Raw genomic sequence first — 14012 nt, forward strand, 5'->3', positions numbered from 1 at the left:
AGAAGTGAGCAGAAAGATAGAGGAAACTCATACCACCAAGAAAGCAGCATTGGGGGCAGAGCCCATCCTTTGGACCAGGGGTCCCTGTGCTGAGAAGCTCCTAGTCCAGGGGAAGATTGATGACAAGGACCTTCCTCCAGAGCTGATAGAGAAAGCCTTCCTCTGGACACCCTGGATTCATACTTCTAGCCTCCTAGACTTTGAGAGAATAAATTACTGTTTGTTAAAGCTATCTACTTGTATTTCTGTTACAGCAGCACTAGGTAACTAAGACACTGTGGCTGCTCTGGAGGGGAAGAGGAAATGGCCTTGAGCTCTCCTTTGGAAATCATGTCTTGTCCCCATTGCTGACTCCCAACTCCAGGAAGATTCCCTCTCTAGAGGCCTGGCTCTATCTGGGTTCCAAGGCCCACTGAGTGACCTTTGGGTATATTAGCCTCTGTGTATCTCAGCTTTATTGGTGAGGAAAGTCATAATAGTACCCACTTCCTTTCATTGTGAGTTAGGGATGTGAAGAGCTTGGCACACTATGAGAGGTCATAAATGTATTGCTGTCTCCAAATTCTACCCTGCTGGCTGCCTGTCGCTGCTCACTTGGGGTCTGGGCTGCTGTTGCAGCCACCTCCATGGTCCCTCTAGATGTCCCTGTTATCTGTGCTCATGTTCCCATTGTGAGGACAGAGCCCTCTCCCCTTTGATAGCCCTAAGTATAATTAACAATGAGATGCAGCACTTAATAAATTCTGACCTAAGTCTCTAGGGTTCCAAGAAGTGATTACACAGAAATGATGAACCTAAAGCTGCCACTGACACAAATGGTTAACTGCTCAGTTACTAATTAAAAGGCTGGCCATTTGAATCTACCCAGAGGTGCCTTGGAGGAAAGGCCTGATGATCTACTTCTGAAAGGTAACTGCCAGTGAAAACTCTGTAGAGCACAGTTCTACTCTGACACACACGGGGTCACCATGGGTCAGAATCGACTCGACTCAACAGCAACTGCTTGGGGTCCATTGGCCATGTCCCTTCACTCAGAACTCCTGGTCTCCTCCTGCCTCCTTTGAGCCCCCAGCGTGCTGGCCCTGGGAACTTCAGTAGACACATCAGCTGTTATTACTACACTGTCCATGGCTGGCTGCCAGGAAGTAGCCTCAAGGCTGGCAATTAAGGGGAATCTTTAATTTAAACCTCATAGTCTGGGGCCATCCCTCCATGTCTCTGCCCTTGGTCTGGGAGGTTTCTCAGTGCCCACCAGGAGCAGACAGGCAGGGACCCTGGCCTGAGGGCCTTTCTCACCAGGCCAGGCCCAGCACACAAGTCCTGGGCTTGTGGATAGGAAGAGCCTGCTCTGCCCAGTCCCAGTCTAGCTTTGGAAACAGCTGACACTCCTGGATCTTTGGCCAGGTCCCGGCATCCTCTGGGAAAGCAGGCTGCTCCCTGGGCCTTGTGCCTTTCCTCTGCTTGACCTTGAATCCCTTCATGTGCCTTTGGCAGAGGAGGGGAAGGATCCCTGCAGCTTCCATACTTGGAGAAGCCATGTCTTCTAACCCTCACTCCAAGCAGTTGGGCTGAGCCACAACCCCCTCCTTTTACCCTGCTGGCCAGTTTCCCGACTTGAGTCGTTGTTAGTTGCAGTCGAGTTGGCTCTGACTCATGGAGATCTTATGTACAACAGGACAAAATGTTGCCTGGTCCTGTGTCGTCTTTATGATGGTTGATATGTTGGAGTCCATTGTTGCAGCTGTTACGTAGTGCCTTCCAACCTAGGAGGGTTCATCTTTCAGCATCATATCAGACAATATTCTGTTGTGACTCCTAAAATTTTCACTGGGTCATTTTTGGAAGGAGATCACCAGGCCTTTCTTCCTAGCCTGTCTCAGCCTAGAAACTCTGCTAAAATCTGTCCACCATAGATGGCCCTGTTGGTATTTGAAATACCAGTGGCATAGCTTCCAGGGTCACGCCAATATGCCAACCACTACAGTATGAGAAACTGGCAGATGGGCGGTGGTGGCACATAGTAGGGGCTCAATAAATGTTTGTTGAATGAATGATAAAGCTAGCCCCCAAAATCCTTTACCTGCCCAGTCAGCCAGTACCTTTTTTAATCTAACCTAACTCCTGTGATCATTTCCTGAGTCCTTTAGGTCTTCGTTCAAATGCCCACCATCTCCGTGAAGCCTACCCTGATAACTTTATTTACATTGCGGCTCATGCTTGATTTCTCCTCCACAACACCACCTCCGAATACACCAAACCCACCGCCGTGGAGTCTATTCCAACCCCTAGCGACCCTATAGGATAGCGTAGGACTGCCCCATAGGGTTCCCTAGGCTGACATCTTAACTGAAGCAGACCGTCACATCTTTCTCCCGTGGGGTTTGAACCACCGACCTTTCGGTTAGCAGCCGAGCGCTTAACAATCGCGCCACCAGGGCCCTTTTCGAATATACTATATACTTTGGCTTTGGGTTATATACTGTAACATTTTTTTGTTTGTAGTCTCTCTTCACTAGAAAGTAGTTCCATGAAGGCAGGGAGTTTTGTCTGTCTCGTTTAGCGCCAATGCGTAGAACACGACCCGCACCCAGCAGGCTCTCGGCGAGTCTGTATCCCGGAGCGCGGAGTCATTCTACGGCTGCGCAAGGGAGGGCGGGTAGGCGAGGCCCACCTTATGAATCATTCATGCGACTGGCCCCGCCCACACCCGGATAACGCCGCGGTCTCGCGGGAGAGGCGGGGCGCCCAGTTCCCTCCGAGGACGAGGCGGGGCGGGGGGTGGTTTCTGCGCAGGCGCCGGACGCTCAGGGGCGGGTCTTAGTAATCTTTTCGGTCGGGCAGGCGCGCGCGTGCGGGAGGGCGGCGGCGGCGGCGGCGGCGCGGTGCGCAGGCGCGGCGGGCAGTGCGCAGGCGCCGGCGGAGGGCGGGCTGAAGCGGCTGAGGCGGCGGCGGCGGCGGCGGCGGCTGAGGCAGAGGGGCGGGAGCGGACGGGCTGGTGGGCGAGCGAGAGGCGGCGGAATGGTGGACTACCACGCGGCGACCCAGTCGTACCAGTACGGCCCCAGCAGCGCAGGCAATGGCGCCGGCGGCGGGGGCAGCATGGGCGACTACATGGCCCAGGAGGACGACTGGGACCGGGACCTGCTGCTGGACCCGGCCTGGGAGAAGCAGCAGCGCAAGGTGCGCGGCCCGCGGGCCGGACGGGATGGGGGCTGCTCGGGAGGGGGCCGCGGGCCGGCCAGGGGCTTGGGGGCCCCGAGAGGGAATTTGAACAGCCGGACGGGGATGGGGCGACGTAGGAAGGAATTGGCGGGTCTGGGAAGGGATTTGGGGTCCTGAAAGGGATTGCAAAGCCCGAGGAAGGAACTGGGGGTCGGAAAAATAATTAGCGGCTGAGTAGGGCGCAAGGGAACCCAAAGAAAAGGAATCAGGAAGGAATTGGAGGGTCTGGGCTGGGAATTGGGGGAGACCGAGGAGATGACTGGGGAGTCTTAAGGTGAACTGGGGTCTGAGGGGGAAGTGAAGACTCAGAGAATGGGCTGAGGGTACTGAGAGGAGACACAGGAGAGTCTGGGAAGGGAATCAGGGGCCTGGGAGTCTGAAGAGGAGCTCGGCTATGAAGGGGGGTATTTGGAGCGCAGAAGGGTCTGAAGAGGAATGGTGGAAGCCTTGGGTTGAGGAGCTCCGAAGGGAGTGGGGAATCTGGAAGTCTGGAATTGGGGTGGGGGTCCCAAGGAAGGTATAGTGGAGGAGTCGGAAGAGGGGTGGGAGGCCTGGGGAGGCTGGGAAGATGAGAGTCTCTTCCAGGAAAGAGCTGGGTGTGAAAAGATGTAGGGTGTGGGGTGCCAGGCTGTGGTATGGGTACTAAGAAGGCCTGGTGGGACTGGACGTCTGAAGAGGGATGGATGTTGCGGGGGACCTGTGAATAAGAAGTTTTTGAATGGGGTGAGATTTTGGGGGGGGTGTCCACTTCTAAGGGGAAGAGGAGGCAATTGGGAGATAGGAATAAGAGGAATTGACGGGAGGCTGGGGAAGCCACAGGGAGATAGTGGAGAGAATTTGGGGCGTTTTGAGGAGGAGTTTCTGAAGAGTGGATGGAAGGTTGAAAAGTGTAGTAAAGTGTGGGAGGAACAGGTGAGATTGGTGGGGGGAGGGATGTGAGCTGGGATGGTGGATGATCTTGGGAGGGAGGCTGGTTTAGGAAGACGAAAGCCTTCTTAGGAAGAGAACGTGTGATGGATACGCTGAGAAAGGAATTTTGGGGGTAACGGAGGGGGCTTCTGGAGAAGCAGTCCTGGGACGGGAGTGTGTGTATGTGTTGTAAGAGAGAATAAGGAGTTTTGGGAGGCAGAGGTGGGTGTCCAGGGAGAATCGTGTTCTTTTTTTTTAGGTGGTGGAGGGGCGTGCTACAGCAGGGTCTTTTTTTTCAGGTGGACTTTGGGGTGTGGAATCAGCTTAACGGGGACCTACAGTAGTGAAAGGGAGATCAGAAGTAGAGTGGGAAGCCCAGAGGAGGCGTTGGGGTGTGTGGGGAGAATAATCCAATGTAACTGAGAGTGGGGAGCTCTGAGGTGATACTAAGAGGGTTTGAGTGCGGGCAAGAAGAGCTAAAGAAAGGAGACTGTTGAGTGGGTGTGTGCTTGGGAGGGGTTGTTCAGAAGTGTTGTGCATGAAGAGGGTGGGAGGTTCTTGAAGTTTGAGGCATTTAGTGTGTTGGGAGATCTGGATTCGCATCCCAGATTTGTTCCTAATGAGCTCTTTGGCCTTAGGCAAGACTCTTGATTTTATATGCTGTTCTGTCATCTGTAAAATGAGAAGAAGGAGTCAGAGGGGTCCTTTTGGTGACTCTACAAAGATACTCATTGCCGACAAGTCGATTCAGACTCATAGCGACCTTATAGGACAGAGTAGAACTGCCCCATAGGGTTTCCAAGGAGTGGCTAGTGGATTCGAATTGAATTGCCGACCTTTTGGTTAGCAGCTGCGTCACTTAACCACTGCGCCACCAGGGCTCCTCTATAAAGTTGGATGTGTGTGATGTTGACACTTTAGGGCTCTGAAGATCTGGGAGAGTAGGTTTGGTGGAGTTTTCCAGAAGACTTGAGGGTTTAAGAAGTAGAGTGGAGAGTGTGACTGGAAGTCTCTCCAGGGTGTGAGTTGGTGTTCTGGGGCTCAGCGCAAACCACCCAGACTGGAGGGGAAGGGATCCAGTAGGTGGGGTGAGTGGAAGGAGCAGCTGTTCCAGGCAGCCTGGGGTGGGGCCTGGCATGACCTTAGGTAAATGAACAACCTTGTGTGAATTTCCTCAGTAGTAACTGAGGGTGAGGTGAGGATGGGGGTGGCATCCTTACCCCGCTACCCGGACCACCTCACAGGGTGGGCAGGTTGAGATACTTGACTTTGACTTTTTGAGGGAGGGGAATCTAGGTCAGCACTCATTTATTACCTGAGGCAGTGCTGGGTTGGAGAAGGTTAAGAGTTGTCAAGAGACTTGGGAAGTTGAGGAGGAACAGGGGGTCAAAGGTTTGCTGTTGAGAAGGTCTGGGATCTGACTTACACGGCTCCAGGTGCTTGGGAAAATGACCCCTGACCCTTTTTTCTCAGAGGGTGAAGGACCTTCCTTTTTCCTTGCCTTCCTGTCTTCTGTCACTCTGCAAGTGACTCCTCTTGCTAGCTCAGTTCTACTCCCTCTGGGAGTTAGGGTGTGCACCCCTGGCTATAGTCACCCTTGCCCCCAGGGTGAGGCTGGGGCACCGTTCAGGCTCCAGGCAGGAACCCCAAGGCCTTGCTGCAGTGTGTCATTGTCCTTCCCCCTGCCTCCAGGCACTCTTCCTCAAGGGCCAGGCAGGATTGAGGGGAAGGGTGGCTCACAGATCTTCTAACGCTAGCTGCTTTGAATTTTCGATAAGGGTCAAATTCTAATGTGTCCTGCTTTATGCCTACTCCAGCAAATGTTTACACTTAGCTGTTCTTTGGAGAAAAAATATTGCTTCATCGTTGTGCACTTTCCTGTTATTGGGGGTGGGGGGCAGGGGGGGCAGGGATCCTTATGAAATGGGGGAAAGGGTAGTGGAAAGGAAAACACCAGTTTGTGATGTCCTCTCCCTTCCTTCTCAGAGGCCCCCTCCTCCCCCCACCAGAGAGGCTGGCTGGGCTGTTTCTAAGTTGCGATGTCACTTTAGTGAAAGGCATGTTGTCCTTGCCTCTCCAAGGCTGGGCCAGCTGACACAGGGAGGGCGACAGTCCTGTGAATGTCGTGTACATACTCACGAATTAAAAAAAAAAAATGTGTTCAGGACAGCTCTAGGCCCTTAAAAAAAGGCCCTTATACTGTGTGAAATTGAATTCTAGGAATTATGAAGCAAGGATTGGCCTAGGTCCTTTAAAGCGGGTGTGTGTGTCTTCCATTGCTTCTCACTTCTCCTTGGAAGCTCTTTGGTCTGACTTTTGGAGGTTTCTGTAACCAAGGCATTATCTGTTAAATAGGTTTTGCAACAGTTTTTACCTGGGAGGGTCACCTTTGTTTTCTTGGGGTGGGGAAGGACTGGTCCGGTCTGAGCAGTTATATTTCTGGGCCACATTTCCCTCTCTGGATTTCTAAGAGGGACCTGGGCAGCCTGACCACTCCTGGAAGGGTGAGATCTCTTGAAAACTGCTCATCGAAACTTCCTGTTGCAGCAAGAGGAAATACCTTGTTTGCTAAGCTTACAGGTTCATTGAAATATAGCTGCTTGTAGGGCCTCGGTAGCTAGACCCGACCTTTGGCTGGGGCTATCTAGGTATGAGTTAATTATTTGAAAGTTCTGATGGTGTTTTGTTTTTTGCATGTAGGTCTTTCTGGTTTTTTTGTTGTTTAAGACAGATGACGGAGGCCCCAAAGTAGGCACCTGTTATTTTGTTTCATTATCCTAATTACTTGCCTCTTAGGATCTGGCTCAGACTAACAAGTCCTCAGCAGCTTTCAAAATTGAATAATGTACTTATCAAAAAAATTAAAAAAGTAACCAAGTACTCAACTGTCGTTTAGAAATAACCTGTTGCCCTTGAGTCGAGTCTGACTCATAGCAACCCTGTAGGACAGAGCAGAACAGCCCCAAGGAGCGACTGGTAGATTCGAACTGCCAGCCTTTTGGTTAGTAGCCAAGCTCTTAACCACTGCGTCACCAGGGCTCCCATCTAGAAAGAAGACCATGTAAGCCTGTGAGCTGAGCAGGTATACCCTGTTTGTCCTCTTGAGAGAGGTAGGGGAAGCTGCCCGGCTGCCGGCACCATATCCCCAGAGAAACTGTGTTTTACCACACGGCACTTGTGGTGATTGAGGAAGAGGTGAGGTACAGGAGCGGAAGCTGCAGGCCTGTGTAGCCGGTCACTCACTGGCGGGAGTAGGAATCCGGTTGGTGCCGTGGAGTGGCGCCTGCCTTTTCACCTAATCCTAGGAGGTCCAGGGTGTGGGCCCAGGATCGCCTCTGCCTTTTGAAACACCCTCCCTGGTTCTGGCTTCAGAGACCAACAAGGAGGCTACTTTGGCAGCAGGGCGCTGACTCACCCTCCAGATGGAACTGGTACTAAAAGGTTTCATCTAGTGGCAGCCAATTAAAAAAACACCCGTTGCCGTCGAGTCAATTCTGACTCACAGTGACCCTATGGGACAGAGTAGAACTGCCCCATAGGGTTTCCAAGGAGGGGCTGGTGGATTCAGAGTGCTGACCTTTTGGTTAGCAGCCGTGCTCTTAACCACTGGGCCACCAGGGCTCCAGCAGCTGATTGCTTGGCCTTAAGTGGGCTGCCTTGTAGAGAAAGTCTGGTAGAGTGTTGGAGGAAAACAACCCAAGAAATAAATGAGAGTGGCACCTTAACCCGCAGGTGCTGCTGGTGCAGTTCTGGAGGTCAACTTAGATGTAGGCCTGTGCTCTCAAAATGCCCTCGTAATCAGACGGCAGGGAAGCCAGGACAAGTCCGGATTCCAGCCTTGGCCTCTGGAGGTGGCAGGAGAGTTCTCCTACTTAAACATGAGCTCTAGTCATGGCAGACTTTGGCCAGACAGCGCCCTTTTTCAGAGTTAACTGAGCGAGGAGTACAAGTTATCTAGCAGATGACAGCAGAGAGCACAGAGCCAAAAAAGAATTGATTTGGGCAGGCCCAAGGAATTTCTGAGACTGTTGAGAGGCACGCTTTAGGTATTTCCTATACTGATTTATCGTGTGCTGGAAATGGGGCAAGCCTTTGACCAGACTGTAAAGTTGTGCTTTAAAAATCTATTCGCTTACTGCTGCTTTTATTATTGTTATTTTTTTCCAGGGGGGTGGGCAGAAATAATTAGTGAACAGCTGTTTGCTCTCATGTTACTTACTCATTCAAGTTTTCTGAATAGCTGAAATATCAACATGTTTGTCTCTTCCCTGGCATTTCATATTTTCTAGATCAGTGTTTCGCCCAGCCTTATCCTTGTTTCCTTAACTTAGGGATGTCCCTGCTCTCCTCATTCACACTTGGTTCCTTTCCCTCAGTTTCCTTTTGTTGTTACCTCCCTCCACTTATGCATGTATTTTACACAATACCAAGGGCACTCCTGTTACCTTGTTTAAGTTTTTTTCTCCCTTTTTCTTTTTTTCATGGAACTAGGAGGCAAGTGATAGCCGAGTTGGTAATTGAATGGCGGTGGTAACTGAAACAGTGACCTATTAAAGGATAGACGGAAGTTTCTACTTGAGTAGATACAAATCCTGTCATCCATGGAGATTTGAAAGGAGTCTTTATGTCATAGGTAGTCGGAGAGCTCAAGATTGGATCTCTTCAGGATGAGTTTACACTTTGAAACATCAAAGTGGGATTATAAGGAAACTTAGTTTTACAATGTTGTCAGCCAACTGCCAAATTGGTTATAAAGTGTTGGAGAGTGGCGACAAGCAACACTTTCCTTCGAGAAGGTTTATGAGTTACGTTTTAGTCCCTATTTCAGGTGGCAAGGAGGGTAAGGGTCAGTGAGTCAAAGAGAAAGGATCATTTTAAATTCCAGCTACTATATAAAGAGTGGTCTCCTTGGGGTGAAATTTCTTCATAGGCTGGATGAGAGGGGAGAGATCACTCCCGCTCCAGAAAGTGAAATCTTTGTATGGCTTTAACTGGCAAGTGTTGTTACGTCAGTGTTTTGGAAGGTTTGTCCAGCTAGTGGTCTCCCTGGGATTATAAAAATCCCTGAGACGTTTGTCTTGATGTTGTGCCTTTTTTGGTTGTGTTCTTTCACATCCTCCCCCTCCTCCCCCTTCCTGCTGTAACGACAAATGCATTAACTTGGAATGTCCATGGAAAGTCTTTAAAAGCTGGTTGGTGTAACTTGGTTGCCTTCTCTTTTTTAGCTTGAGCAGCAGTTAACTCTGAGAGAGGCCGGTGACCTTCCTCTTAGGCTTGATTTATTGAAGTGTTGTATAAAAGAGAGTGCACTGAACTTGCTTGGGGCTTGCCTTCTGCCACCTGTTGCTGTGCTTGGCTCCTGCCTTCCCGGGATGAGCCCCGGCCCCCAAAGGGTGGGAGACTATCCTATGTTTCTAGAGAGGGTAGTGGCTCCCCAGTGAGAGAAGTCTCCCTGCGCTTATATTGGTGCTTTCTAAACTTTAGTCGTTTTTAATTTTTCCGTATCTCCTGCTCTTACACACTTAATGCTTTTAAGTTGATTGGCCCTTTTCAACTTTAATTTTAAAATGAAAAATTATATGAGTGTGGTAAATGAGAAGCCCTGGTGGAACAGTGGTTAAAGAACTCAGTTGCTAACTAAAAAGTTGGCAGTTCATATCCACCAGCCACTCCTTGGAAACCCTATGGTGCAGTTCTGCTCTGTCCTGTAGGGTCGCTATGAGTTGAAATCGACTCAATGGCAGTGGGTACGGGGGTAAATGAAACACCCAGCTTCTCCGGCCAGAAACAGAAGGACACTGCAAAAACACACACTGAGAACAAAATAGTGCTGTTAAGTTCTAGCTAGGTGCTAGTCCTCTGGGCCTGAGGCCTGCTCGGGTTGTTAAAGAGGGAGATTGACAAGTGTTGGTGAGGTGCTGAAGACCTACCAGTACCAGACAGAGACTTGCTCTTTGAAGTAATCAGAAGGCTCGCAGGAGAATAAAAGGGAAAACTTCCTCTCTGTGTGATTCAGGGTTTAATGCAGGGTGTGGATAACCCCTAAAACCTTCCCTGTGTGCAGCTCACACTCTGAAAACATCTCCTGTGACCCTTGAAATTTTCCGTGAGGCGGGCAGGGCACAGTGACTGGCCCAGGAACTCCCAGCCCTTCTGGTTGGCCACCGCCCCACTGCGCTAGGCTTGCATATGTTTGTTCCTGATGGGTGCTGCTTGATTCGTCTTCAGATGTTAGGTTTGTGGGGGTTTTTTTTTGTTGTTGTTTTTTTAAAGAATCCAAGCCGTGTTGTAAATATAAGAATTGAGAGTTTATCACTTGCACCTCACACAGTTTTTCTTTTTAAGGCTCAGGTTTCCTCACACATACACGTTCAGAGTTTGCAAGAAAGGTTGGCTGGTCCCATGAAGAAGCCACGCGGCTGCTCTCTCTGGGTGTTTGAATCCTAGATTCTGAAGGAAAGCAGTGCCCTCCTGCTGAGTTAAAGGCTTATTTAAATGTTTTTCTTCCCAATATCAGAGCAGAACAGATTGTTTGTCTTCCACTGAAACTGTTGATGCGGTGGGAGGGGAGGTGGCTGGAAGCGGCAGTTACCACTACTCTGGAGAACACAAGTCGTCTTGGGAAGTTGAGATGATTGAATGGAATGGTAGAATACCAGCAATACAATAGCATTTGTGTCTTCTGCTTCAGGCAGGAAGAAAGAAGACATTGTGGTTTGTTTTATGCTTTTTAAAGGTTTTCCCCCAAAGGTGTGGGGCTGAGTGATGTCTGTCACTGGCTTTCTTTCCATCTTTGTCCCCCTCCCTGACTGCTATTGAGAGTGGGTGGAAGCTACAGTCTAGGTGGGCCGGAGGCAGCCTGGAAGGCCTCACTCCTTGATGTCTGAAGGGAAAAACGCAGATAGATTCCATATCTTCCCTCCTGAGCAGTACTGGCTGATTCCAGTTCCGAGAATGTCTTAATTAGCAGCCATCCAGAATGGGCCATGGCAGAAAGGAAAATCAATGCCTTTTAAAAATTTTTTTTTATTTTTTAAGCAAGCTTCATTTTGATGGTAACAAAGGCCAGTTGGAGTTTGGAGAAACATCATGGGAGGAAGCTTGAAAGTGATTCAGCATCCAGCTATCCTGGGGTGAAGGGTCATTTGAGAGGGTGTCACACGAAGGATTTGTGAGTCTGTAGCTGAGTTATTGAAATGACAGGCCTGCCTTTACCTCGGGCCAAGGGCTGTGCTGGAAGCTGACTTAGTCATGTCCTTGTGGCTTCCTTGGTTTGTGCACATATAACAGTTAACACATTAGTCTAAATCGGGAGGTGAGGAAAAGGTATTTAGTTGATATCACCATGGAAACCGAGTTGCTTACATACTGTTGTGGGGAGTGCCACCATGCCAGAGACAGCGCTCATGGTGAAGTGTTGGGGTACTGGCATAATTAGGGTGCTGCCAGCTGGTCCCACAGGAAGAGATTCACAGGCATAGCCGCTGGCTATGCTGGGTAGAGGGACCAGAGGCCTCTGTGCAGTGGAAGCGGGCTAGGCCATTTTATTGATGAGGGGTGTGCACTTGGGCCTGAGGGAGGGAGAAGAAAAGGAGAGCCCAGCATAGAAGCCACTCTTGGCTTTGTGGCTGGGACGTGTGCATTTTCTCTAGGCCATTTAGAATTGGAATCTCAGCTATGTGACTTCTTAATAGCAGGGCAAAATGTGCCTGCCTCTTTGGCCTGCTTTCCCCAACATTGACAAATTACAGAGAACTCTGAAGTTTCCAGCAAAACCCAAACACAGTTCATTCCATGATAACTTTTTTTTTTAATCCACAATCCTCCCTACCCCAACCCTGACAGTAAATAGAATTTTTCTCCCTCTTACTCCCTGTTTCTTTAGCTTGAGGAACCAAGTATCTCTGCATTCAACTTTAAGCCTGATGACAATATTAAATGCTGTATGAAGTGCTCCTTTGGCTGTTACTGGCAGGGCTTGCATTTGGAAGGGTCAGATCTGTCTTGTGTTGTTTTTTCATTTTCTAGGCTTGAACAGTCTCCCGGGTCTGGCCTGTGAAATAAACTCGAGTTTCAAAATTCAAAATGTCTGGGAGCAGCTGACTTGCCAGGCTGGTTCCAGGGCAGCCTGATGAATCAACCCTTCTTACAGGCTGTCTGCTAGCCAGTCGTGATTCAGATTTTGAGGGGCTGGAAGGTGTCCAGACGGTAAACATCACCAGGATTGTGAGGCGGTTAGATGCGTTTTTTTTTTTTTTTTTTGGATCATTTGAGCTAGGCGGCCAAGCCTGTGGTGGGATTGACTTTCTGTGAAACAGAAAGGCCTGTATCAAGACGTCTTTTTCACAGATGTCGGCCTGTAGTCACCCTGTGCTCTTGTCTCCTGGTGGGGTGAGAAGAAACACCTGTGCTGATTAGGGGAGGGCCTTCTTGGCCATTTTGAGGAGTTAATTTTCTCTTGGAGTCCCTGGGTGGTGCAAATGGTCAATGCCCTCAGCTGGTAACTAAAAGGTTGGAGGCTCGAGGCCACCAGAGGCACCTTGGAAGAAAGGCCTGGCACTCTTCTAAAAAATCAGCCACTGAAAACTCTACGGAGCACAGTTCTGCCCTGACACACGTGGGGTTGTTGTGAGTTGGAATCAGCTCCATGGCAACTAGTTTGGTTTAATTTCCCCTTGCCTTTGTTACATTTGTAGCTCACTAGATTCCCTGGGTGACACAAACAGTTAAATGCTTGACTACTAGCCAAACCCACCCAGAGGCCACTTGGAAGACAGTCCTGGTGATGTGATTCCAGAAGGTCACAGCCTTGCAAACCCTATGGAGCAGGTCTAGTCTGTGCACACGGTGCTGCCATGAGTCGGAATCAACTCGAGGCAGCTGGCAACGGCAACAATAACGTAGCTCACTAACAGAGAGACAACATGGGGAAGAGAATTCAGTCCATCTGCGAGCCATGAAGCCATTTCGGGGTGATTGGTTAATGGCTCATGCCCCAAAGCTGAGGCAGATAAGGGGCTGACACCAAGCTACCACTCACAGGGCAGACACTTCCCAGGGATCTGAAGGGACATGGTTTCACCATAAAAAACTCACAGCTTAGTAAATTCTCTCAAGCATTTATACCTTAGACCTGAGAAAGTTCGAGGCCCCTGTAATAAACAACCACAAAGCAGCCCTTGCCAAACACGGCCTGCGCCAGGGCCGCGGGGTTAGCTGAGGAGACAGCTTTCTCACCTAAAAATAAATATCATGCTCCCATCAGGCATTCTAAGCATAGTGTCAAAATGAGACTCGTTCATGCCCTGGGTCACTTACGTCAGGGGGTGGGCAGCGAGGGTCTTTGGGGACAATCTTCCTGGCTTTGGGATGGGCCAGCGGCCACCAAGGAAATCAGATGACCACGTGCAAACCATCTTCCATCTCATTTCTCAATGTTGTTAACCTGCTCACAGGCTGGTAGGGGAGACAGATAGCAAGCACAGAAATGAAAAGATAATTTCAGATAGGAATAAGTGCTGTGAATTAAATAATGATAATAGGTAGCATATTAGTGCAGGCCACTATTCTAAGTGCTTTACACAGGCTGACTTGCGTGATTCTGTGAGGTAGGTGACAGGACCCACAAAGAAATGGAGCCATGGAAGTTTAAAGCCGCTTGCCCAAGTGACAGCGCGAGGATTTGAACCTAGAAGATCTGGCGTTCAAGGCTGTGCTCTTATTTCTACACTGCACTAGCCTTGTGATCAGGAATGCCTTGGGGAGGAGGAGGCAGCAACTTTAGATTTAGAGGCAAGTGTCTCTGAAGGGACAACATTTAAGCTGTTCCCTAAAAGAGGAGAAAGAGGGAGCCAAGAGAGCGCAAGGGAGAGGGTGTTCCA

The 14012-nt window shown here is 49.8% G+C and overlaps 1 protein-coding gene across 4 annotated transcripts in view; it reads left to right on the top strand.

The window, feature by feature from the left end:
• Positions 1-2987: 2987 nt before the first annotated feature.
• The window catches only part of ACTN4 (actinin alpha 4), a 79741-nt gene continuing 68716 nt past the window's right edge, over positions 2988-14012 (top strand). The window contains exon 1 of one of the 4 annotated variants that reach the window (XM_064293612.1): positions 2988-3180. In XM_064293612.1, the coding sequence (XP_064149682.1) occupies positions 3019-3180 (162 nt within the window). In that variant the 5' untranslated portion in view covers positions 2988-3018. The remainder of the gene's footprint in view (positions 3181-14012) is intronic. The other 3 variants (XM_064293611.1, XM_064293610.1, XM_064293609.1) reach the window with 3 other exon arrangements.

Source organism: Loxodonta africana, chromosome 11 (assembly GCF_030014295.1).
Source record: "Loxodonta africana isolate mLoxAfr1 chromosome 11, mLoxAfr1.hap2, whole genome shotgun sequence".
NCBI lineage: Eukaryota > Metazoa > Chordata > Mammalia > Proboscidea > Elephantidae > Loxodonta > Loxodonta africana.